At 45.1% G+C, this 26,751-nt stretch overlaps 1 protein-coding gene across 1 annotated transcript in view; it reads left to right on the top strand.

The window, feature by feature from the left end:
* The window catches only part of TSPAN32 (tetraspanin 32), a 78,167-nt gene extending 67,263 nt beyond the window's left edge, over window positions 1-10,904 (top strand). The window contains exons 7-8 of the mRNA XM_060261999.1: window positions 2,009-2,092; window positions 10,352-10,904. Coding sequence (XP_060117982.1) covers window positions 2,009-2,092; window positions 10,352-10,447 — 180 coding nt within the window. The 3' untranslated portion in view covers window positions 10,448-10,904. The remainder of the gene's footprint in view (window positions 1-2,008; window positions 2,093-10,351) is intronic.
* Window positions 10,905-26,751: the final 15,847 nt, after the last annotated feature.

Below are 26,751 nucleotides of genomic sequence, written 5' to 3'. Positions count from 1 at the left end.
TGTTCAAACTAGTTCTAAACATTTTCCCCACATATTCAAAATTTGTGATGATTGCTGGGTAGTCAGGGAAGTTAAAGGGAACCCCTACATTCAAAGGAAATAACACGTCTGAGTATTACATGGTAGAAAATAATAATAATAATAATAATAATAATAATAATAATAATAATAATATAATAATAATAATAATATAATAACTTTTATTTCTATCCCGCCCTCCCTGCCTAGGCGGCTCAGGGCGGCTAACAACAACTTACACATTAACATAAATAATAAAACTTTAAATTTAACAATTAAAATTAAACATAAAAACCAGTCAGTTAAATTAAAATACATGATTTTCATTAGACTAAATATATATGAGTATATCTGGCAGCGATAGAGCTGTTATGGCGCTGGTTCTGCCAGTTTAGGTAGTCTTATGGATGGCGGTTCTTACACCAAGCAACTCAGCAGTCAGTGTCATTATAGGCTTGCCTAAAAAGGGCGGTCTTGCAGGCCCTGCGGAACTGGCCGAGGTCCCGCAGGGCCCGCACCTCCTCCGGAAGCTGGTTCCACAATGCCGGTGCAGCCGCTGAAAAGGCCCGTACTCTAGTATGTTGAAGTTTGACCTCTCTCGGCCCAGGGATGGTCATTTTGTTTTTACCCACTGACCTCAGTGCCCTCTGGGGTTCATATGGGGAGAGACGGTCCCTTAGGTAGGCTGGTCCTCGGCCATATAGGGCTTTAAAGGTGATAACCAACACTTTGTACTGGACTCGGTAGATAATTGGTAGCCAGTGCAGTCCGCGCAGCCCCGGCCGTATGTGCTCCCATTTCGAGAGCCCTAACAGTAGCCTGGCCGACGCATTCTGCACCAGCTGTAACTTCCGAGTCCGGCACAGAGGTAGCCCCAAGTAGAGGGCATTACAGTAGTCCAATCTTGAGGTGACCGTTGCATGGATCACTGTTGCGAGGTCCCGGCGCTCCAGGAAGGGGGCCAACTGCCTTGCCCGCTTCAGATGGAAGAATGCTGACTTGGCAGTGGCTGCTATCTGGGCCTCCATTGATAATGAAGGCTCCAGTAAAACACCCAGACTTTTTACCTGGCGCGCTGGTTCCAATGGTGCGCCATCGAAAGTTGGGAGAGCTATTTCCCCTCCCCGAGCGCCACGACCCACACAAAGGACCTCTGTCTTCGCTGGATTCAACTTCAACCCACTCAATCTGAGCCACGTCGCCACAGCCTGTAAGGCCCGATCCAGGTTCCCCGGGGCGGAGCCAGGCTGGCCATCCATTAGCAGATAGAGCTGGGTGTCATCCGCATATTGATGGCAACCCAGCCCAAACCTCCGGACAATCTGGGCAAGGGGGCGCATGTAGATGTTGAACAACATTGGGGAGAGAACTGCTCCCTGAGGCACCCCACAATCAAGTGTGCGCCTCTGGGATCGCTCACCCCCAATGGCCACCCTTTGTCCCCGATCAGAGAGGAAGGAGGAAAGCCATTGTAAGGCCAACCCCCCAACCCCTATGTCGGCGAGGCGGCGCTTTAGCAACTGGTGGTCGACTGTATCAAATGCCGCCGACAGGTCTAATAACATCAGTACCGCAGCGCCGCCCCGATCCAGATGCCGCTGGAGGGGAGAGCTGCAGGGGAGAGCTGTTGCCTTGATGTCCTGCTTGTGAGTTTCCCAGAGGCACCTGCCTGATTTCTGTTGCAAACACCAGCAGAGTGCAAATGGTCCTGGGCATGTGAAATGATTGATAGTTCACCCAAAGGAGGTTAACACTGAAGCATATTAACCGTGTGGTTTTAAAGAGAGCTTACACCTTTCTGTGTCAATTGACTTCAGAAGGGCACAAAGATGGCACTGTAGCAGCATAGGTCTATTCAACAGGGATTACTCCCAGGGAAGGACTCTACTAACACTGAATTTGTGAAGAGCTGGTAGGATTGTAGAGTGCAAAAGGAAATTTAACTTATCAAGGTTCTTCCTTCCTTAAAACGGTTTCTCTCAAATTGTAGGATTGCCTCCAAGAGATTCACATCTTCCTGAAAAAACATATGAGATTTGTCTCCATACTGATGATCATTACAACTATAATCATGGTAACTATGTGTGTTCTGGTACCATCCTGCTTTTATAGAGCAGTTGAAATAGAGATGCTAGAGATAGAGTCCCATTTGGTGCATAGGAACTCAGTTCTGGAGAATTTTACATCCAACCCCAGTTCAAATCAGAGCTAGGCATGCAAATACAATTTATCCTTAACAGACCGATGCAGAACTTTTTCACATCTGTTTGTGCCCTAAAATGGATGAGCAGATCATTATCCTTCAAGAAATGGAGCTATATACTTATTACCGAATAGGGTATTTGGATATATCAAAATATACCGCTATATTTGGATATATATGGTATTCGGCTCCCATTATACCCTATGGGCCATTGAAGTCAATGGCACAATAGGGTATATTGGAAACTGCCTGGAGGGGACCTGCAAGGGACTCTCCCCTACAAAACCTCCAAGTCCCAAAAAGATTGGACTAGGGGGTCCCATTCCAGGGGCACCCAAAGAGGGTGCCCCTATCCCACCATTATACCCTAAGGGCCTTTGAACTCAATGGCAACATAGGGCATAATCAAAGGCTGCTGGGGGGACAGGGGGGTTGAGGGAAACCCCCCAAAACTGCAGGAAACCTGCAGGGGATTCTCCGCCACAAAACCCCCAAGTCCCAAAAAGGTTGGGCTAGGGGGGTCCCATTCCAGGGGCACCCAAAGAGGGTGTCCCTATCTCACCATTACACCCTATGGGCCATTGAACTCATTGGCAACATAGGGCATAATCAAAGGCTGCTGGGGGGCAGGGGGGTTGAGGGAGAGCTCCAAAACTGCAGGGAACCTGCAGGGGACTCTCCCCTACAAAATCCCCAAGTCCCAAAAAGATTGGACCAGGGGGTCCCTGTCTGTGGGGTCCCCAAAAGGCCAATTTTGCTGGGGAAAGCCCTATTAGCCACTTCCTCCACTATAATTGCTGTGGGGAAAGTGGCTCTGGCCAGAAGAGGGTTTGAGGGAGAGCCCCCAAAACTGCAGGGGACTCTCCCACATGCAACCTCCATGACTCAAAAAGACTGCCCCTATCTGTGGGCACCCCAAAAGGTACACTGCTCCCAATGGTGAGAAAAAAAACCAATTAGTCACTTCCTCCCCCGTAATTATCATGGGAAAAGTGACTCTGGGAGCAGGGGGGGTTGGGGAGAGCCCCCAAAACTGCTGTGCAGCTTCAGGGCACTGTTCCACACAAAACCCACAAGGCAAAAAAAAAAATTGGACCAGGGAGTCCAATTCCTGGGGCACCCAAAGACAAACCTAACTTCAAATCAGAGAATCTCTGTAGGACCCTAATGCACTACATTCATCTATCTACTCTGTATGCACCCTGGCACCAACATAAACCCAGTTGCCAACCTCAGTGCCACACAAAACACAATCTGGTCAAGGTCTGCAAACCCGGGCTGCAGCAAACCCAGATGCCAGCTCTCCAGACCTGCCTCAAACAACACAGGGAGAGCTGACCAAGCACACCAACCATGCTGGTTCTGGGTCTCTCACCCAGATGCCAGCTTCCCTGCAACAGAACACACAATCTACAGATGCCAGCTCTCCAGCCCTGCCCCAAACAACACAACTCTCAAACAATAGGAGCAGTGTACCACACCTAGGTCCACATCTGTATTTGACACAAAGCAAGATGAAGATTCAGACTTACCTTGAGCGCTAAATGGTTGGCTGGTCTAGGCTCTTTGGCGTTACCCAGGGTGCACCGTGAGGAGGCGAGCCAGAGTTGCACCCGAAATGAGGGAGATGTATGGGAGGTCCTCAGAGAGTGAGAGGGAGGGAACCATTCCCTCTCTCTCAGCAGCAACACACACCAGCCATCACTGTCCCACTAAGGGAACTTTAGCCAAGGTGTGGCTGCCCTCCTCATCATAGCCCCCCCGTCTTTCACCTCCAATGAAGAAGAAACAGAAGGAAAAGAAGAAATAGAGGACAAGAAACAAAAAATACATTGGATTTCCCTCCTGCCCTTCACTCTGAATCTCAGAGTCTCAGAGTGGCTTACACAACAAGTCACACAGTCTCCCTTACATCTTCTCCTCACCCCCCCACCCCCCAGCAAATGCCCTGGGTTGGCCTGAGAGAGCTCTCACAGAAGGCACCCTTTCAAAAAGAAACTCTGAGAGAGCCATGGCTGACACAAGGCCACTCCAGCAGCTGCTCTGCCAGCAGAGGAGTGGGGAATCACACCAGTTCAAAAAAAGATAACAGTCCATACACTTAACCATTATGGCACTCTGACTGGAGCTGCCGGTTTTTCTTAGCCCTTTCAAAAATTCTATTGGCTATGATGACTTGGGGATTGGGAAAATTTTCTTTTACTGCTCTGTGCTGACTTCATGCAGCATTCTTTCTGAGTCAGGCAGGCAGCATGATGGAAGAAATGTTGGGGCTGGGCCGTTTTCCCGCCAATCAATTGACCAATTACTGGGCTCTGGGCTGGGGCTCCTTCTGGGCTCTCTCTACTTTTATTTTAGGGAGGAGCATTTCCCTGACTTCTCAGACCAGACTGAGGGTGGATGCAGTTACAACTAGGTGCTCACTTCATACACCCTCATACACCCTCAGAGTTCACGTCTGGGCAACTGAACAGTGGCATGTTGACCTTCAAGAAGACCAGCATTGCCACTGTGTTGGGATTGAGGCTTGTGCAATGCGGGCTGACAATGTTGCACGCATGGGGAAAAACGCGCTCGCTCTCAACGCTCGTCAGTGGGCATGAGAGAAACGCCTGGGCCATGGCAGAGAGGTCCAGCCAGACCATCTCCTTCGAGACCCGGTAGTCCAATGGACTCATGTCCTGCAGTGCGTAGAGCTCCTCAAGGTACACCCTGACCTGCGGAGCACCCGTGTCTGCTCTCACAGGCCCAACACTTCGGGAGGGGCCAAAAAACCACCCGAAGAGTGCCATCTCCGCAGTCTTTGGTGTGGGAGCCCTGTGGGAAATGCCGCCTAGCAAGGGAAGTGGGGGATGAGTAGCAGCCACCAAAGCAGAGGAGCTGCTTTCACCCCTCACTTCCTCAGCTCCTGCCGACCTTGCCCTCTTGGCCCGCCTCTGTTCAACCTCCTGCGAGAGCTCGTCTTGCCATTGATTGAGCTTGCTGACCTGCTTGGCGACCTTGCCCTTACAGCACGGGTCACACATGGCCGCCAGCATGTAGACCTTCTGCTTCATGAGTGCCCCAAAACGTTGCTCAAGCCCGCTTTGAAGACATCTCACGAGTGCACACACTGCTGGAAGGTAGTCTGCACAGTCTTCGTGTCACACCAGAAACTGGGCCAGTATCCCCTTGGCCATGTGTACCATGGGAACAACCAGTGCAATGCTCACCATGTCAGATGAGAGCATCTCCAGGAAGGTCTTGAAGGGCTGAAGAACCTCCACAGCCTGAGAGGCGGTCAACCAGTCCTCCTCGTTGAGCCAGCTCTCCTCTGAAATGACCCTGCTCTCATCGATCTGGGCATCCAGGGCTGCTCTCAGCTCCACCAAGCGCTCCAGCATGGCACAGGTGGAGTTCCAGCGAGTGCTTACGTCCCCCATCAGGTGGTGATCTGGCAAGCCAATCGGTGCCTGTTTCTCCTCCAGCAAACGAGCATCTGTATTGCTGTGGGAGAAGTGACTCACCATGTGTCGGCATTTCTGGAGCAGAAGCTTTGTGGAGCATTGTGGAGCATTGTGAGTTGCCACAATGTAATTATCATCCCTTTGGGATGACTGACCCAAGGCATCCGTCACCACATTGTGGATTAGGTGGGCTGTGCAGGGAATGCGTATAATGCCCATACACTCTGTCATCGCGATCATGTTCGTGCCACCATCTGTCACCATGAAGCCCACGGTGACCTACCCATTGCTCTATCAACCTAGTGATGATGGCACTGATGTTGTCCCCCGTGTGTGGCCTTTTGATTGGTTCGGCATGTAGCAAAGCCTTGCGATAGCCGGCCTCAGGGCCCTGACTCTGCCTGTCGCTTCCACCACCCCCACCCACCTCCTTGGCTTGCCACCAGTGCACAGTCAGGGACAGATACCCTTCATGCAAATTGTGGGGAGTCCACAAATCTGAGGTGAACAGTTGCCCTGGCAGCATGGGACAAATGCTGCCTCACCACAGACTTCATTGCCCTGAAAAAATTTGGCACAACGCTCCCGCTCATCGTGGTGTGGCAGGGAACCTTGTACCAGGGGGCAAGTTTGCGGAGCATCCCCCACAAGCCATTACTATCCACTAAGGAGAAGGGACGTCCCTTGGTGATCATCTTGGCAATGTGCCAAGTGATCCCCGCACTAAGGCACTTCCTCACCGCCGTTGGCATGCTAAAGCCACCCCCACCAAGATCTTGGTCACAGTTGCCTGGCACTCCCTCCTTACAACGGAACTCCCTAGGAGAGCTCTGGAGGTGGATGCAGCAGGAGGATCCACCTCCATGCTGGGTGGCGTGGCCCACTTGGGCACCCCACCGACAGCCTGTCTCTCCCCTCAAAGAAGCACCGCCGCCATGGTGCTTTGTCAAGTGGTTCCACATCCCCGCAGTCGAGATATGGGCAAGATCCCTCCCACAACTGATGCGGTCCCTACAAAGCTAGCACTGCGCAAACCGGGGATCCTCCATGATCTGGAAGTGCTTCCAGACATCGGAGGTGAATGGGTGCCCATGCTTACAGGAAGGTGGGGTCACCGGAGCCGCCTCCTGTGAAGGGTTTGAGGAAGGCACGTTGTGCCTTGGGGTGGCAGGAGGAGATGGCCGTCAGGGAGGAGGGGTGGAGATGGCGGCACCTGGGGGTGCCTCTCCATCTCTTCCTCCTCCACCTCCTTCGGTGTCATCTCCTCTTGTCCATCCCAGAAGGCCTGCTGGAGTCCAGAGGAACCAGAGATGTGGGTTGGTCAGTGGCCACTGTCTCCTCCAGCTCCTCCAAAACCCTTCGCGTCCTTGGGGTGATGCAAGACAGAAAACTGTCACTCAGCCCCAGCCCCAAAGGCAACCGCTCTTGCTCCTTCTCCTCCTGACTGAGCAACAACAGCTGGAGGAGTGAGTGCCTGAGCAGCAGACCCCTGCCAGGTGCCAGCACCTGCAGGTACCTCTGCTGGGGCAACCCCTGAGGCAGCCACGGGGAAGAGGCAGGGCCTCTTCCTCGTACCACTGAACCCCAAGGGTGGAGTGCTGAAAGGCCCCTCTGGAGCAGTCTCACACACAGGTGTGGGGGTCCTCCCCCACCCCTCCCCTTCCCCCCTCTGGTCTTCTCCTTCGCTTTGCCCCCAGGGCCCCTCTTAGGTCCCTTCCTGCCACTCATCTCTTCCCTTGGCCAAGCTCTGTCTAGACTGATAGTGTTTGGGGTGTTTAGATCACCTAACCTGCTACACTATGCAACCTTACCAATTAGAACCTGACTCCTTTTTAATTACCCTCCTTCCACCAAATTTTCTTGTTTTTAAAAAGGTCCCTAACCTATCCTTTTTTGTGTTTGAGCTGGTAGTGGTGGTTTAAACTAGGGAAACCTGACCATTCCTGGCTGAATGTTTTAAAAGGCTTCCTCGAGATGGACAAGTAAACCTTTTTAGTAGGATTTTAAAGCTTCCCCTAACTGAATCTACTGGGACAAACCTGATTTCTGTTTAAACAAGAAATGCAGATGTCCCCTAAATGAAGATAAATCTGGTGTAACCCTGACTAAATCAAATAGGCTGGCACTGACCTTCAGTCACTGAAGGCAAAGTGCAGTTTTTCTACGAGGTTTTTTTTTAGTACAACCCCCCCCAGGTTAGTTGCCTTTATGGTAAAACATTTGCTCTTTTTAGATTCCTGACACTTCCTTTTAAATCATCAAACTGCAGCCCTACACAAAGTTAAGTAAAAGGGGGAAAACTATCAGGCAGTCCCTCCTAACACTAGCCCAACAGATATGGGATCCTATTTAAATGCCCTGCCAAAAAAACCAAAAACTCCCAAGAGCACCAGACCAGAAGACCAAAAAACACCAGGCAAACCAAGGCCCCCAACCCCCCAAAAAATAACCCTCAGGCCACAAACAAGTAGACTTTGCCAAAGGACCACCAGACCAGGCTACTGGCTAGCAAGCAACAGAGCACAGGACAGAGAGACCAAGAAGGGTCACCAGACCTCCCCTGCCAACCCACCCAGAAGCCCAAACCACCACGCCAACCAGACCAGGTAGGCTAAGTTGGCACTGAGGCTACAGGAGAAATAGAAGCCAAGGGACTGACCAGACCAGGCTACTGGCTAGCAAGCAACAGAGCACAGGACAGACTCTCAAGGCCACAGAAAAATGGCCTGTTCCAAAACAAACAAACAGAGGCCCAAAAAAGCAGAAATTATTTCAACAAACTAGCAAAAGTGATTAAAGCAAACAACCCCAGCCAGGCCAGGCCAGGGCCACCCCTTCCCCCCCCCAGCAACTCCCCCCCAACACAAAACCACCCAGACACCTACCCAAGGAAAACAGAAGGTTTTCTAAAAGAAACAAAAACCTACTTATAAAAATTCCCCAGTCTCCTTCCCCACAATAAAGAAAAAAAGGAAGGATCTCACCCAGTCAGATGCTGAAGTCCAGGTCCAGGATTCAGGATCAGGATCACCACACCAGGCCACAGAGAGCAGAGCAGAGCACTTTGCCAAAGCAGCAGAGGCTCAACACCAGCTCACAGTCTCTCTATGGCAACAGGAACAGCAGTGGAGTCCAGGGGGCAAGAGATGGTAAATAAATACCCTCTCTTTGCCCATGGACAGAACAGAACAGTTTGAAAATAAATTGTTCTGTTCTCTGATTGGCTTGAGGGGGGAAATATGCAATTCCGTTGGAGAATCACAGTTTCTCCCTCCCTTCTTGATCCATACTAGCGGGTCATAGGACTAAAGGTTTAGCTAGATATGATAATGGGAAGATGAGTGCATTTCCTGCTGTTTCTAAAAATGCAGCAGGAATCCATGGCACCCAGATTCAGATCCACAGTAAGGGTGAGGGCAAGTTGTCCTGCAGTACAATATATAGTGCATATAGGTTTTTTTCTCTGGGTCAAATAGCAATTGAAGGCAAATGAGATCATGAAATGAGATCTGGAGAGAAAATGATTAAGAACCCCACTCTCCACTAAAGTGCAAGACCATGGTTCAGTGGCAGAGCATCTACTTAGCATGCAGAAGGTTTCAGGTTTAGTCTCCAGCATCTCCAGTTAAAATGATCAAGTGGTAGGTGGGGCCTGAGGCTCTGGAGAGCAGCTGCCAGTCTGAGTAGACAATACAGACCTATGGTCTGACTCAGTATAAGGCTGCTATATGTGTTAATAGACACTTTCACACATGCTAAATAATGCAGTTTCAATCCACTTCAGCAATCATTTGCCAAGTGGGTTTTGTTATTTCGCACAGTAAAATCCAGTTGCAAAGTGCATTGAAAGTAGATTTAAAGTGCATTATTTAGTATGTGTGAAACCACCTAATGTGTTTGTTCACTTCATAGTCTCAGCTGAAATAGTGAGTGTAGGGTTCTCTTTACAGTTTTAAAAACAGGAGATCTTCTGCTATTGTATCTGTGAAGTCCCTGAGGAAACCTTGGTAGACAAAGAGGTTTTTCTCTGTTGACTCTCCAGGCCCTCCCTATGGCTTTTAATGCAGCATCTCACACTGACTAAATTTTTTGTTAAATTTTATATTTTTAACCGGAGTTTAATTTGAATAGCTGTATACCTGATAATTTTTTCCCCAGTTGGATCTGGTCATGGACCATAATAAAATTGAATTGAACTATTCCACTGACTGATTAAAAGTTAAAGTCACCTGCATAGTAACATGAGACTCCTAAGGTGCCAGATCTGTGGGAAGATCCATGCAATAATGCAATCACATTATTTACCCATGGAGCCCCAGCAACATGGGCTCATGTGATATGGGAGCAACTTCCATACTGCTGGATGCATGCAAAGGGAGCCACAGGACAGATTTTAATTATTGCTCTTAGACTACATGTCCTGTCTAACAGAAGCATTACATATCTCTTCATCCATACCATAATGACTAGAAGCAGAAACTTTGCAACAGAAACTTTATCTGCCTGTTTGTTCTTTCCCATCTCTAAGAAGCATAACTGCCTGTAGTAATTTTCTCAATTTGATACCTAGTTTTTGACAGTGATATGTCACTTCTGCCCCATGTACATTATTTCTGTACTCAGGTAAATTAATATTAACATAATCAGTAATGATGCTTGCTTTTCATTTTCTTCTCTTCCCTAGGTATATGGGATGATCTTAACTTCATTCCTCTGCTTTTCAATTCATTTCAACAACAGTTTGGATCGAAAGGACAAGTATGTTCTCACAGGACGCTAGGAAATTGCCTATTGAGCCCTGCCCCTGGAGAAAAGTTCAAGGCCACTGCAAACCATGAGATATTGAACAATGTGTTGTGGTTGTGAGAGGACTATCACTGGCCATTCAAGTTCTTATTATTCATTCTACTTGTTTTTGCATCTATGATATTCTAAATATGTCCAGACCAACATTATACAACCAAAAAAGCTGTGGAGACAGTAGGTAAAGCCTGAACAAAGGGTTGGTTGGAAAAGGACATGATCAGTATGCAGATTTATGTGGGGGGGGGGGGGGGAATGACAAGAAATATACAAGAACCCAAGAAGTTGCCCAACCAGAAGTATGATTTCCACTTGAAAACCATGACTGAATGCCCCCATAACTAGTCATAATAGAACAGCCTATCCCAGCTGAAAGGAAACTCAAGAAAAGTCAAGCTGTAATTCAGTAGCCACAAAAAAATTAAATATCAGAAAGAAGAGACAGAAACAGCAGTCAGTTTTATGTGATTCTCATTAGTTTTAAAGGTTACTGCCATTGAATCTGAATTGCATTTCATTTACTTTGACAGTTTAAATAAATTGTCATCTGCAAATTTGGCCACTTCACTGCTCACTCCCAACTCCAAATCCTTTATGAACAAGTTAAAGAGCTTGGGACCCAGTACCAAGCCCTGTGGCACCCCACTGCTTACCGTCCTCCACTGCGAAGACTGCCCATTTGTACTCACTCTCTGTTTCCTATTAATTAGCCAGTTTTTGATCCACAAGAGGACCTGTCCTTTTACTCCATGACTCTCGAGCTTTCTAAGGAGCCTTTGATGAAGAACTTTATCAAAAGTTTTCTGGAAGTCAAGGTAAACAACATCTATTGGGTCTCCTTTGTCCACATGTTTGTTCACCCCCTCGAAGAAATGCAACAGGTTAGTGAGGCAAGATCTTCCCTTACAGAACCCATGCTGAGTCAGTTCTTGTACATTTGTAATTGTAATCCTTTTTCTTCCATATTCAAAACTTAGACCTTCTGGCAGTATCCATCTATATTTCACTTCATTCTCCCGCAGCTTGTCAGTTAGTTTTTTATACAATCTTCTGTCATTTATAACCTTTCTTGGAAACTCTTTCATGATTCTTACTCTGCTTTCGTCAACTTCCAATGTTTTTTCAAATTGTTTACTTAAGATCTTTCCCACCATATCTCTTGATATAAATCTTATTACCACATCTCTTGGTAACTTATTTTTCTTGGCATACAATGAATTGAACCTATATATATAGTCATAAATATAATTAGATTTATCAGGGTCCACCTCCAAAAACTCAGCAATGATTCTTATTATATATGTCTTTAGATCAGATCATTCGTTTTCAAGTACTCCTCTCAGATGTATCTGGTTTCCGTTAACTTACAGTCTTGCAAAACTACTTTCTCCTGCAATTTATTAATAATGGAATCTTGATCTTTCACTTTATTTTCAACCACATGTACTTTATTTAATGTTACTTGTGAGTCCTTTCTGCGATACTCAATTTCTTTTTTGATTTCTGTCTTCACCACTTCTGCACTTGGTTCAATATCTTTTTTTAATTAATTAATTGCTTCTTATTATCAGTTATTAAGTCTTTCATCACTTTGACCAGTCTTGCCTCCCTAGCATCCAGTTGTTCTTGTATTTTAGCCATTTTCCCTTCCTCAAGTGAGCTGGACCTTGCACGTGTCAATTTCGGTCCTGGCTTGTGTTCAGACATTACTGTCTTCCCATAACATAAATAGGCTCTCAAGTTGGTCTCTCCAAATTAAAATTAAACCACAGCGTCTTGTAGATTAGGAGATGCCCTTTTCAGTGAGCCCAAAATCGCCGTTCTTGGGGTTTCCTGACTTAAGATATTAATTTTTAAAGTTTTTAAATTACTCAAAATGGCGTCCGTGATTTTTCTGACCCTTTTGAAAAATTTTCCCTTTTTCTCCAAAAGTTCACCAAAATTAGTTCCAGTTATATAATCCAATATTTTCACCCTATAATCATAATATCTGCCAGCTCCACTGATTTTTAAAGTCCCATTCTTTTTACTTAAATTTTTAAGTTTTTTGACCTTCCTTTAATGGCCACCACAATTTTTCTATGGTTTTAAAATCCTAGAGAAGGCCAGGAGGTTTAAAAATCCCCTTCTTCCAATGGCTCCTTCCTTCTTTTCTTGCCATGAAGTCACGTTCTTGATGGTTGAGAGATCTCGTGATACTTTTATGATGCCACTTCCTGTGACGTCTTCCAGTTCAGCAACTCAGTGACAATGGGTTTTTTTTGCAGAAACCTCAAGTATTCCAAACAAAAGTTGTTTTTCGTCTTTTAACTTTGCTTCTTAAATTCGAAAAGTCCCGAAATTACGCCCTTCCCTTCTTTACAACTTTAGAATATTGTAGTTAGGTCCAAATCTTAATCCTTATCTCAAGTAGAATTGATTTTAGTCCCGGAATTATAAAGATCTTCTTACCTTGCAACCAAATATATCCTTCTTAACACCATTCTTTTCAAAGATAGGTATTTAGATATTAGAATAGTTCAAAGAAAGCTTGAATCGTGATGAATTTAAGTCAATTTAATGACTACGGAGACCCTCTGTTGACGCTGGAATGCGATTCTTCGCTGGGGACTCTTCAAAGCATAAAAGGAACCCCACTGGGACTCCTCGTCAGCCAAAGTAAATCCCCTCAGAATTCTCCTAAGCATGTCTTGGCCTTTTCCCTCACTGAGAAAAGTAGGCAGCAGGTGTTTGGATCACCTTCTCTGCCCAGAACAGAGGCTCCGGTCCGCTCCTCTTTGAGAAGCGACTCAATTCTCCATGATCCAACCTCAGAAGCTTCTGGAGAAGGTGCTTAATTAATTAAATATGCGGGGTAGCTACGTCATGGTGGGGCATAGATGGTGATTGGCGGGGCTAGGTCACGTGGGGGTGGGGCTAGACAGGACACCTCCTGGTGGAAGGTGCTTAATTATGCAGGGTGCCTTCATCATGGTGGCGCCCCCAAAATAAGTCACTTCTGTCCTCCATTTGACACAGTTTCCGGTTACATGACTCTGGGGTCATGACCTGCATGACGTCATTGGGACCACGACCCTGATGACGCAGTTTCTGGTGACATCACTATTTGTGACGTAACTGGCCACGCCCTTCATTAATTATGCATGGGGTTGACATTCTGAACTGGGTTTCAGTGGAACAGAATCTGAAGCTCCTTTTCCTTCCTTTAGAGTTTAGTTTCTGGTTTACTGCAGCTTGTTAGATCTTTTCACAAAGCTAACATTCCTGGACTCCTTTATGCAGGTCATATTTTTCAGATTCTTTATTATAGCTCTTTACCTAAATCCTCTTCAGTGTGACCCTAATATAGGGCCTAGAGCTGGATAAACCTGATTTTCAATAGAGTGGCAGTGTTATCTTTTACATTTTGTACTTAATACATCCCCAGTGGAATTTACCATTTTTCCAGCAACACATTTTTCTACTCATGTATACTGTGATCCTCTATAACTGCTTGCCCCTTCTCAGGTTTCTCTTGCAAGGGCAGGAGCAATGGTGAGATTAACTGTACAAACCTGTATGGAGTGCAGCCTTCAATTCAACTCAGTCTTGTATTGATAACCTGCAAAATTATTTCTGTTTCTTCTTCAAGCAGCCAAAAGAGAAGTAATGATTAGTATACTGAATTTATTGACATTGGCACTTCCTACTTGGTCCATCAGCATGTTTTTCTTCCTACCTTGCAATTCTCCCTTTACATAATGTGGAACAAACACAACACATGATTATTCAGCCTGTGCATCCAAGAGCTGATGTTCCAGCCAATGTTCAGATTATGCATTGCGCTCAAGATATTGAGAGATCAAGGGCTGCATTCACATTATCTTCCATTATAATCTTGTTCATTTATCCTCTGCAGCATCTGAATGTATGTGTGAATATACTTGCCTTCCACTCAGTCTCTTTCATGTAGCTGGCAAAAATGGGCCCGTCACAATTTTTTTTTCCTGTATTTATTTTAGCTCATTTATAGACTGCCTTTCTCATTGAGACTCGATTAAAAGTCATGTCTTAGTCTGTATAGAAAGCCTCTATGGTACAAAAGCACAAATTGTCCTTATGTTAAAAAGAAAGAGAATATGACAGACCTGGATATCAGGCTTAAAAGATGGGATTTGTGGGCCAATTCTAATTTTTTGTTTTCTTACTTCATGTACCAAAATTTTTATTTTTAAAAAAACCCACAACCAAGGACATGCATCTTTGTAATGTGAAGATTATTATGTAGGTTACATATATTTTTTCAAAAATTAAAAGCAAAATATACAATTAAATCATAAGCAAAAATACATTTATTATAGAAAGTTAAAAATATTTAGGGGCCCATCATTAGCCTCTGTAACATCATAAAACAACAATGGAAAGCCACTTGACTTGACATGTTTTGACCTAGAATGGTCTTCTTCAGAGGTCAAACAAGTATATACACATAATTAGGGTTTGTAGAATCTTTCGGGATCAAGTGCCGTGTTCTACTGGAGAAAGTTTTCCTTCCAGACGTTTTGTTCTCAGCTGCGGAGAACATCCTCAGTGGCGTTGCAGCCGGAGCAGGCGCTCAGACCTTCTTGGCTGCTGTGCATTGAGTGGGGCCAGGGCTGCTGGAGAGCTGCTATTTGTAGGCTGGAGGGGGTGTGATGAATTGTGGATGTGCCCATTGTTTGGTGGGGCTTCCTGGAAGGGTACCCTTCCAGGAAGCCCCACCAAACAATGGGCACATCCACAAACCAATTGCCCTAAATGGGCCCTAAATGTTTTTAACTTTCAATAATACATGTATTTTTGCTTATGATTTAATTGTATATTTTGCTTCTAACTTTTGGCCCTTAAGTTGTACCTTATAGGTTCTTGATTCCAGGTTTTGAGTTAAGTCTCTTTCCTCCCTCTGTTTTTCCTTCCATATATTTTCTCACCAAATTCAGGTCCCAAGCTCTCATTTAAACTTTTACATACTCCAAATGCACATCTTAGCCATTTTCTAGCTGTTCTCATCACCCCGCCTTTTGTTAAAATGTGAAGATGCATCAGAACCAGCCTTCAGTAATGTACACTAGAGCAGAAACATGTTTCTTCATTTTCTCAAGCACCTATTATAGCACCTGGAAATTGTATAGGGTTGTCATTGTAAAACACAGAATAAAAGAAACCATTCCAAGGGTTTAGCTTTGTTTTTTTGGAAAGGCAGCCATTGTTCCTGCCAAGCATCCTGTTATTTATAATTCTCAAATTCCTCTGATAAGTGAAGATTCCAATGTATTACTGACTCTGATGATAGGCCCTTGGAAATAGCAGGGTGGAGGGATTAATTTGTTCAGGGTTGGCAGAACTAGGTAGAAGTAGCTAGTTGTTGGTAAGAATAGGTAACAATGGCTAGTGACCCTCTGGAAATGTCCCTGTCATGTCCCTCATTTTGGTTGGGAATCACCACCCCATTTGAATTTCACTTCCATTCGCAAGCGTGCCTTGTAAAGCTCAATTCATTTTTAGCCTCTGGTTTTCTTGTTCTCAGTTCCCTAAACAGCAAGAAAAATGTTACATGCAGCCAAGATCAACTTGTAGGCCAAAACATGAAATGTTTAAAAATAACTCACTGAGCAAACAAGTCAGTTTCAGTGAGTTGTTGTAAAGTCAGAGATGTACTGAAATCTGCACTCTATTTAATTCATTAACATTTAACATGCTGGATTTATCTAAGCAGTTTAACACATTGACTTGCTTAGGAGGAGTTTAACAACAGCAGCACTAGAACTGTTAAACATAAAAGGCTTTAGCCTTCATATGGTAGCAATATAAAACTTCTGCTTAGCCTGTGTTCCCGTCCTCAAGAAATGCTTTCAAATGTGCCCAGAACGGTCCAGCTAAAAGAACTCTTATGTTACATAGACGTAAAGCTTCGTGGAACTCTGCCAGTGTTCAGCCCTGGAAACAATTCTCAATGTTAGGACTCAGCTCTGGAATATGTGAAGGACTACACAAAGTATACAAAGCATACTGGGTATACCAGGTATACAAAGCACACTGGGCACCCTCGCCATTGAGTAACCACTGCATATATCCAGCAAAATCGTATGAGGATTAGCAGATACTGCCAAGAGAGGGGGCATGGCTTCCAGAGAGACTTGAAAGTTCTGGTTCTACTTGCTAGAAAAGAAGGTTCTCTCTTGGATTTCTATGAATGCAGTGAAAAATTGCTCTATTTAAAGGCACTGTGTTCCTTAGCTGGGAGCCTGTCTCCATGGCAGCATTCTCCCCAACCATTCCTTTTGCAGCCTTCAAGAATTATGGCTTCCTTTCCCTTATCTTCGTAAACCACTCATCCCTACCACTAATGTTTCCCAGGATTACCTGAACCTTAATTCAACCATTTTTGCTTAGTGAAGAGAAAGGAGATTAAACAGATTGGCAATTGCCAAAGATGGCTGTGACTCAGACCAGAAAGGCAGGATGGATTTGGGAAATATGACCCCATACTTTTTGTGTCAGGCTGAGCTCTACTGTTTAACTGGCAGGCACATTATTGAGGGGCTTTTCCTTGCCTTGTAGAAAGCGAGCAAACCAGCCAGCCAGCCTGCCTTAAGGTATAGTACTTCAAGAATTCCTCTTTCCCTCCCGCCATGTAAATGACTTGAGATTTTTCCAGGTGCGACTATGTCAGTGACACAGAAGTGTTCCCAACACATTTTGAAACACTGCTCTTTGACAAGGATTCCAAACCTGAAGATACAAAAAAAAAAAAAAAAATTAAAGTAGACTTCCCCCCAGTTGCCATTATTGTAAATAACATTATCCAATTTATCGTTTGCAATCATAATTATTAGTAAAGCCTATTCTTAAAATAAAGAACTCTTCAATCTAATTCAAGATTCATAGCTTAGAATAACCGCACTCTTTCAAGAACAAAAATTGTTCAAACTATCCTCCTAAAACAGTTTACGGATTTCAAAAAAAGAGCCCAATCTATTTGTTATCTATTGTTGTATTGCCTAGATATCACAAATGATAGTTCATCCAGTACTGACCTATTTGTCACCTTCAGGGGCATACTTTCCAACTCAGAGGATCACTTTAGTACCTAGTTCCCATAAAAATGCTTTTTTCTTTCACCATTAAAGAGGTTTTTTCCAACCAAGTATAAATACATGGAGGTGTTAATTCTCCCTTAACTAGAGCCTCAGCTCTGATACATATTCACCACCCCTCCAATTGCTACTGCTTATTTTTGGTCAAGGGACATCCGAAGTTCCTGTCAGGAACTTCATCATCACATGGAGTTTCATTCATAGTTCAATTAACTTTCTCTTAAAAGGTTCAAATTTCAAAAGTTAAAGTTAGTTGCTTACAATCTCTTTCATATCATATAGAAGACATTCAAAGACATATTAAATCATCTGGGTGAATACTGACCCTAGAATGTATCTCTGAGTCTTCAACTTTTAGTGTAGCACTTAAACTAGCGGACGAGGATCTGAGAAACCCACATTTGAATCCACAACCTGCCATGGAAGATAGCTGGGCAATCATGAGCCAGTCTGATACTTTCTATGTAACCTACTTCACAGGGTTGTTTTGAGGATAACATGGAAGAGAGAAGAACAATGTAAACTGCTTTATGTCCCCTTTGGAGAGAAAAGTGGGTTACAAATGAAGTAAACAAAACAAAACAAACCAATATTCTTGGGAAAGAGCAATGGCTCAGACTATCCTAGCTCAATGTCTATGATTCTCCATAGCCCCTTTGGACAGGTGCCTTTTTTGTGTGTTTACAATTTATTTATTCAGAAAGTGTATATGCCACCTCTCCAGAGACCCGAGTAACCTGGGTTATAACTGACAATACAGAAAGCTATCTTACAGGAGAGAGCCTTGATAGGTATTGTTGATGGCATACTGCATATGGCAGACTCATGGATCTGTGGTTTCAGATTGGGAATAGTAACACTGGTGTCATGGGACTTCAACCAGGCTTCCACTGGCTTCCCATTTAACTATGTTTGAGGTCCCTGTCCAAAGTACCCGTCCCCAGTATGCACTCCATCCATACACACCAAGAAACAAGCAACCCTCTAAATGCACTTTAGAGACCCTATTTCTAGCAATTAACAAAGACAACACAATCATTTGGCTCAAGTAAGATAGCAATTGCTGCATCACCCAGACACTATAGCAATCATGCAACTCCATGAACATCCATGACTACTGACTGTCCCATTTGCCTACCTAGCTAATAACTTGTTCCCTCTGTCTCACTTTCCCTACCATGGCAAGTGTGGGGTTTAGTGACAGAGAAAAACCATCCTTCTATTCTTTCACACCCTAATGCTGCAGGCCAAGAGATGTAGATTGTGGTAGGGATTGATGACAGCATGACAGACTCTGACTGTGCTACCAGTCTCAACTTAAAAATAGTTAACTGGAAAGGTGTCTTCCAGCATCATTACAATATGAGCAACCTGATATATCATTACTTGAGCTATTTAATTAGGCTTTCCCTTTTCCATATTCTGATATGCTGCAGAAAAAACAGAGATGGGGGACTCATGTATGATTTTAATTTCCATTGCAGTCAGATTCAAGTACTTCAGGGAGACTTGCTCCTTGTTTTTCAGCACAGTCAGTCATGTCTTGCCCTTGTGGGCACTGCACCCTTATCATACCCTTTTCCATCTGTTCAAAAATGTTTCTATGTTGTGTATGACATAATTATACCTTCAGAGGGAGTCTTTTAACTGCATCCACCCTCCTTGTTCTCCATCATGCTCTTATAGATCTTGACTGGCTCACCAAAAGTTACATGGGTATAAATATTTAAATCTGGCATGAGAGGCTGAATGCACACATGGGAGCCATTTGTAAAAAGCTTTAAGAAGAAACAGAAAGCTCACGCAACAGCCATTCTCCAACACAACAACGTACACAATCCAGCCAAAGTGAAGTATTTTTAAGATGTGCTGCTTTAAATAGAGTTAAGCCAACCTTTAAGAAGGCTTAATTTGGATTGGACTGCTTTCAAAGAGGGAGGAGAGACAGTGTGTGTGCATGCAAAGGGGGACTGAGATAAAAATAGTAACTGTTAAATTCAGAAAGGATCTTTTTAAAAGTCCAGCTTCCTTCACAGTGAAAAGGAAGCAGATTCTCCCAGGGGACTAGGCAACAAACTATGGAAACTCCTTCCAATTAGACATGACCAGTTTTTTCCACACTGAAGAACAGTTTTGGCTTGATTATGACAGCTCACACATGGTGCATGATAAAAACTTATCTATAGTTAACTCCACATTGCTTTCATTTCCATAAGAAGCCTCTTTGTTCCACCCTTGTCCAGCAGATTTGCATGAGCTCTGGTTGTAATTTTGAGGAGAAATTTGTTCCATAGACATCCATCTGCCAAATCTAGTGAAGTCAAGTATTCTTTTATTATTTGTTCCCTTTGCTTTTGCTTTAGTGCAACATGTATCATATTTGTAGATCCTCTTTGCAAGAGCCAGACTGCTTGAATAATGCCAATCTTCTAGGGAATGCAGTGGTTCCTCCACATTTGTGACTGTTGTAAGACGCTCTAGTCTACACACTTGTTCCTCATTATGTTGAATGGCTGAGTTGCTCATATTGGAAAAAAGAACTGTGGAAGATCTGAAGCTATTCAGAAATTGAACATTTTCATTAATACTGTTACGCATGTATCTTTTTTCAATGATTTTCAACATTTATTTCAAAAACCACCAGTCATTTCACCTTCGAATGCCATCACCTGCCATCTGCTTATGTTGAACCAAGAAGTGTATCTGGAGGAAGGCTTCAGCTCCAGGTTTCAGTTTTTAAAAAATACATAACACAATGACTGTGCTAGTAGGTTACACTTATGTTGGTGGTTCACAATTTGTGTGCGCTTGTTCTACAAAAACAAAACAAAACATCATATTGGGTCCATCCTGAGACAGGACTGATGCCTCCAGCATAAACTCACTGTCTACATAACAATCAGAACTAGAAGAAAACAATGAAGTAGGATAGAAATTGCATTAATACCACTTTTAATTGGACAGTTAAAGTCCACTCTCTAGACTCCTATCAAGAAAGAGATCTGGGTTACAAAAGATTTGTTTTTGTTTCCATTTTCTCTAGTTCTAGTGTCTAATGTCTCCCAAGCGATCTGCCATGGGAACAGTCAGGTTCTCTCAGTCTGACTCCTGAATCAAATGTCTGTGGAGCAAATATCTTATATATGTAATTCTCTAATGGTGATGGCCAAATGCAGCTCTCCCATTGACTTAGGGGTACATTCCATGTACTCCATAAACCATTGGCCCATCATGGCTCAGTCAGCATTTCTGGCCTCCCCTATCCCCACCTACTGCAGGCCTGGGAATGTTGAACAAACCAGAGACAGACCAGGACTTTTTTTTTTTTTGAGCAAGAGTGCAGTTCCTGCTGGCTTGGCATCAGGGAATGTGGCGTAATATGCAAATGAGTCCCTTCTGGGCTTTTTCTACAAAAAAAAAAGCCCTATGTGAAACAATGGTAATGTGTGACTTAACATGTAAATGACATTCTGCTGGGCTTTTTCTACAATAAAAGCCCTGAGACAGACACATCTCCAATGTTCCTCTGTGTCCTTTCGGTCAACCACCCTCAGAAATGGCTGCCACTCTACTGCTGCCTCACAAAAGGCATTGCGGCTGCTGCTGGCAACAGACGTCTGCCGCCCCATCAACAGCCCACACAGACAGCTTCTCAAAACAAACAGCCTCTGAAGGCTGCTGCAATAGCCAGGGAGCTGCTGCCACAGCTGTAATATGACTAAGCAGCAAGGCCTGGCCCTTCTGGGAGCATTTCCTCAGAGTCCATGGTGGCTGCCTTTTTCCTGTCACTCCCTCCCTCAGACTCACCCCAGGGCAGATGAGGATTGGGCCACTGGCGAAGCTGATAGCCAGAGGCTGTTGCTAGGCAGTAAAGGGAGACCCCTCAGTTGAATAGAATGCCATAGCACCCACCCTTCAAAGCTGTTATTTTCTCCAGGCTGAGGAGAGAGATCTGTTGTCTGAAGTTCAGTTGTGATCCCAGGAGATCTTCAGGCTCCACGTGGAGGTTGGCTACCCCAGGCCTAGCAACACCCTCTGGGTGACTTGATGCCACCTAACCGGCAAGACTTAACTAGGACTGACTGCTTGCTCCGGTTCAGTTGGGAGTGATCATAACTCTTTGAAGTTTGAAAATTTCTTCGGAGTCACCCAGTGAAATTGACCTACTCTTTATGGGACTTTCTATTTTTTAATTGTCTTTGGAACTGTTGTTAGAATTGTATATGCAATGTGATATTTTTCTACTTTGAATCAAGTATTTGGTATTTTTGGCACAGTTGTTTGGATTAATATTTTGTACTGTGCTGCCACTGTTTTGCTTAGCTCCTGTTCAGCAGCAGTCTATGACAGCTGGTGTGATTTAGCACTTGCCAACTCCAGGTTGGGAAATTCCAGGAGACTTGAGTGGTGCAGCCTGGAAAGGGTGGAGTTTGAGGAGCGGTGGGACCTCAGACAAGTACAATGCCATAGACTCCACTTCCTCCTGGGGAACCACTGTTGCCAATCTCCAGGTGAGGGCTGGAGAGCACTCAGAATTACAACTGCTCTCCAGATGGCAGAGATCAGCTCCCCTTGAGGTGGGAGGGGAGTGAATGCCTTCACTTGGGTGGGTTGGAAGACAGCAAGGGGAGGCCCTTGCCCAGAGCCTCTTTCTAGAGCCCGTTGTATTTTTCTTCACAACGGGGCTTATTCCTAGTGGTAATATAAAGAACACAGGCCTTTTAAATGAAAAGCTTTCTCAGGAAGTTAACTACAATATTGACTGGAAGGGTGACAGAATGGAAGAGGGGGAAAATAAGGTGCTTAAACCAGCAGTCTTCAACTCCTGTCTCAGGACTTTCAGAGGGGTTGCAGAGCCCCACCTACAAGGGTGGTCTTTGTGATTCTGAGGCCATAAAGCAGGCTCAATGTGATCGACAACATTTTACATGAACATAAAAACAATCTATTAATCAAGATACAGAATTAAGATATAAAAATCTTAAAACAACAGAGGATTTTTACAGAAGCATAAAACCCATACGGTGTCAGTACAGTTTAACTCTTATGGTAGGGGGGACGGGGAGAGGCAGCTAATTGGCCAGACTGTTACTTTCCTTAGCCATAAGCTTGGTGGAACATCTCTGCTTTACAGGCCTTTTGGAATTGTAGTAAGTCCCACAGGGCCCCAATATTATTTGGCAAAGAGTTCCACCAAGTTGGGGCCAGGACCGAGAAAGCCCTGGCCCTGGTTGAGGACAGTCAGACACTCTTTGGGCCAGGGATTTCCAGCAGATGTTGTTCTCTGGAGCGCAATGCTCTCTGGGGGACCTACCAGGAGAGGCAGTCCTGCAGGTACAACAGTCCCTGACTGTTTAGGGCATTAAAGGTCAAAATCAAAATCTTGAACCTGGCCTTGTAAACAATCTAGAGCTGGCGAAGCACAAATTGAATGTATACAGTTAATGATGTCCCTGTAAGGACACAGGCTACTGCATTCTGGACTAGTTGGAACTTCTGGATCAGTCTCAAGGGCAGCCCTGCATAGAGCAAGTTATAGTAATCAAGCCTAGAGGTGACCATTGCAGTGGCCAGGTCAGGGTGAGACAGGTAGGGGGCCAGTTGCCAGATCTGGCATAGTTGAAAAAATGCTAGTCTGACAATATGTGTGATCAGGGCCTCCACTGATAACGAGGCATCCAGAAAGAACAGCCCTGGCTCGTAACCATCTGTGGGTGTTAATGGCACATAGTCAAGAGCTGGAAGAGCTCTCTTTCTTTGGAATTCTGGGAGACTGCTCTAGTAAGCAGCCAGGCGGCCAAACCTGCTCTTCTAAACCAGCAGCAGTGTCTCCTGAGAGGCCCTGCTGGCCATCACTTTCCTCTCCCTCTCCCCCTTCCACCCACTTCAAATGAGGTGTGCCCGCTGAATCTGACCCTCCCTCCTCAAGCAACAGGGGGAGGAGGTTGCCTCTGTCTAGAGCCCGTTGTATCTCCCCAGTGGGCCTTATTACTAGTGTGTGTGTGTACACACACACACAAACATACATACACATGGTTTTGTTTTTTTTTCTGGACAGAGAACAAGAATGAGGGGAAGAAGTCTCCAGACTTACTTCAGCCCATCTTCATACAAATGTGAATAGTTTTAGACAATGGGATGGTCAACATAAGAATATAAGAGAAGCCATGCTGGATCAGGCCAATGGCCCATCCAGTCCAACACTATGTCACACAGTGGCCAAAAAAAAGTGCCATCAGGAGGTCCACCTGTGGGGCTAGAAGCCCTCCCATTGTGCCTGCCCTAAGCACCAAGAATATAGAGCATCACTGCCCCAGACAGAGAGTTCCAACAACACACTGTGGCTAGTAGCCACTGATGGACCTCTGCTCCATATGCTTATCCAATCCCCTTTGAAGCTGTCTATGCTTGTAGCCACCACCACCTCCTGCAGTCAAGCTTTTCCCTTTTCCAGGCAGGGAACAGTTAGTCTGGAGGACTATAATGCTAGAACAAATCCGTGGGTAATCTCCAGGAAGGAGCTGGAGGAAATGTTTCTCTGACCTGGGATGGAGGAAAGAGAGATGATAACAACTCCTTGCTGCAAGGAGCTCTCTTTCTTTGGGATGCTGCATTCATGAGAACTAGTCTTAGCTGATGGCTGCAAGCAGGCAGCCATAGACCATGTATGCAAGCTTTAAGGTAATGGTGGCTCAGTAGAGAACTAGAACATCTATACCAGGGGTGGCCAAACTTGCTCGACGTAAGAGCCACATGGAATAAATGTCAGATATTTGAGAGCCACAAGAAATGAACATCAGATGTTTGATAGCCACAAAGAAGGATAGAAGGAAAAACGGAGGGAAGGAAGGAAAGCAAATAGTTGAGGGAGGGAGCGAGAGGTGGAAAGAAAGCTACTTTAACTTTAAGCTGCCAGCTGGCTTGGCTTGGAGAAGTGATTTAAAGAGATAAGTGCCTTCTCCAAGCCATGGGGCAGTGGGGGTTCAAAAGCCACACAATATCTTTGAAAGAGTCACACGAGAGCCAGTTTGGTGTAGTGATTAAGTGCGTAGACTCTTATCTGGAAGAACCAGGTTTGATTCCCCACTCCTCCACTTGCACCTGCTGGAATGGCCTTGGGTCAGCCATAGCTCTGGCAGAGGTTGTCCTTGAAAGGGCAGTTGCTGTGAGAGCCCTCTCAGCCCCACCCACCTCACAGGGTGTCTGTTGTGGGGGGAGAAGATATAGGAGATTGTAAACTGCTCTGAGTCTCTGATTCTTATTCTTATGTGGCTCCCAAGCCACATTTGGTCACCCATGAACTATACTAACTAGCCTGCCCTATACTTCAACAACTGTTAATACTCCCTCTAAGTTGTGGAGTTTTGTGAGCTAAAATTCTACTTTGTGAGCTACTGGCATTAAAGTTGTGAGCTACAGCAAAAATTAGTTTGCTCCGGGCCCATTTTTCCTGAGTGAAGACAAAAATATGTGAGCTGGAGGCTAAAAAAATTGTGAGCTAGCTCACACTAGCTCAGCTTAGAGGGAACACTAGTTATGGCATATATAGAGAAAGGGACAGAGGATTCACATTTTTACCAAATTATTTTGTATTCCTTGCTCATTCTGGTGTTATGTAAACATTTTCTTTTAAATAAATACATTATAACTTTTGATGCTGGGAATGGTTCTCTGTACCACATAGACTTCCACCATCTTGGACATGCTATCTGAGAAGTGAGCCAGAGAGAAGGCAAGCAGTTGGCAAGCAACTATTCTTTCAAGGGAGCCTTACTCTGTCCCTGTGGTGACCAGGTGCTCAGCAGCAGGAGACACTAAAGAAGGCCTCTGAACAGGGAAGGCAATTTGAGAGTCCAGATCTTCCCAGTGGGAAATCCCAACAATGATCAGGTAGTGGCAGTGATCTACCCTAGAGTGGAATAAAAGCCCCTCCAGGGAGGTGGGAACCCTTGGGAGGGCAAGGTGAAATAGGGCCTGCTAGCCAGAGCAGGTGCATTCTGCCAGTCTTCCCCAGGCTCCACTCCCAAATCCCCAGGAACATCTCAACCTAGAGCTGGCAATCCTCCTGCTCACAGCTCTCTTAATCAGCTGGTTCCAGCTTTAACTTCAGTAAGATCATCACTCTGGCTTTGCTTCTACCTGTCTTGTGATGGCACAAGCTTACAGATCCCTTACTTCATGGGGATTAAAAGTGAGTCCCAAGTCTTGTAAGGCAGATGACTACCAGCTTAAACTTCCCTAGTCATTTTTACTTTCCCTTGGGAAGGCCTTGTTCAGTGTTTATCTTCATAGGACCTTTCTTGCTCTTCTGTTCAAAATCTCAGCTTCCCAGAGGCTACTTTTCGCTTAAAGAGATATTGTCTTGGAAATAGTTTTCCTTATATGCAAACCTATGAAGATTCCATAATAAATCCATTAAAACACATATTATTAACATTTCTTTAACGGGAAACAATCTTAATACACATGCGGCCCAATGAAATTATTATTAATTGCACCTTCCCAACATTACACTTGCTTGCAATTACTCTCAGACCTCCTCTGCCAAGTTATACACAAGGGTCCTAGTTTTCTCTGATGCAGCACTGAAAAATATATGACAACTTTACAGAGGTAACACTACAAGGCCCTATCGATTTATTTTAACTATTCATTCTCATCTATTTTCAATCCATTTTGTTGTAAATCATAGGCTTCCCAACCCTCCTGCCCTGGCGGGGGACCCCCGGGTTTGCACCCTCCTCCCCCGCTGTCCCAAAAAATGGAAGCGGGAGGAGGGAAGAGGGGAACGGCGCAAAGGCCGCGGCGCGAGTCGACTCCGGGTCCTTCGGAGCAGCAAGTTGAAGAGGCGGCAGCGGCGCACAGCGTCGTCGTCGGCCTGCTCCGCTCCCCTCCCCTCTGAGGTCAATCAGAGAAGGGGAGGGGGCAGGCCAGGACTCAGCAAGAGCGGGCAGCAGAGCGCAGCGGCGGCAGACTGTTCTGCTGTCCTCCAGTCCTCTGAGGTGAGGAGGAGGCAGCAAGCGCGAGCGGGCAGCAGAGCGCAGCGGCGGCGGCCTGTTCTGGGAATCACAGGGATTTGTATTGATAGCAACTACACAGGATTCAAATAAACAATGAAAGATTCCATGCATAAAATGAACACCAGGGATCACAGCCAGCAGTGCAC

Source organism: Heteronotia binoei, chromosome 21 (genome assembly GCF_032191835.1).
Source record: "Heteronotia binoei isolate CCM8104 ecotype False Entrance Well chromosome 21, APGP_CSIRO_Hbin_v1, whole genome shotgun sequence".
NCBI classification, from domain to species: Eukaryota; Metazoa; Chordata; class Lepidosauria; order Squamata; family Gekkonidae; genus Heteronotia; species Heteronotia binoei.
Note: the sequence above shows the minus strand (reverse complement) of the source record. Positions and strands in the feature narration are given on the sequence as shown.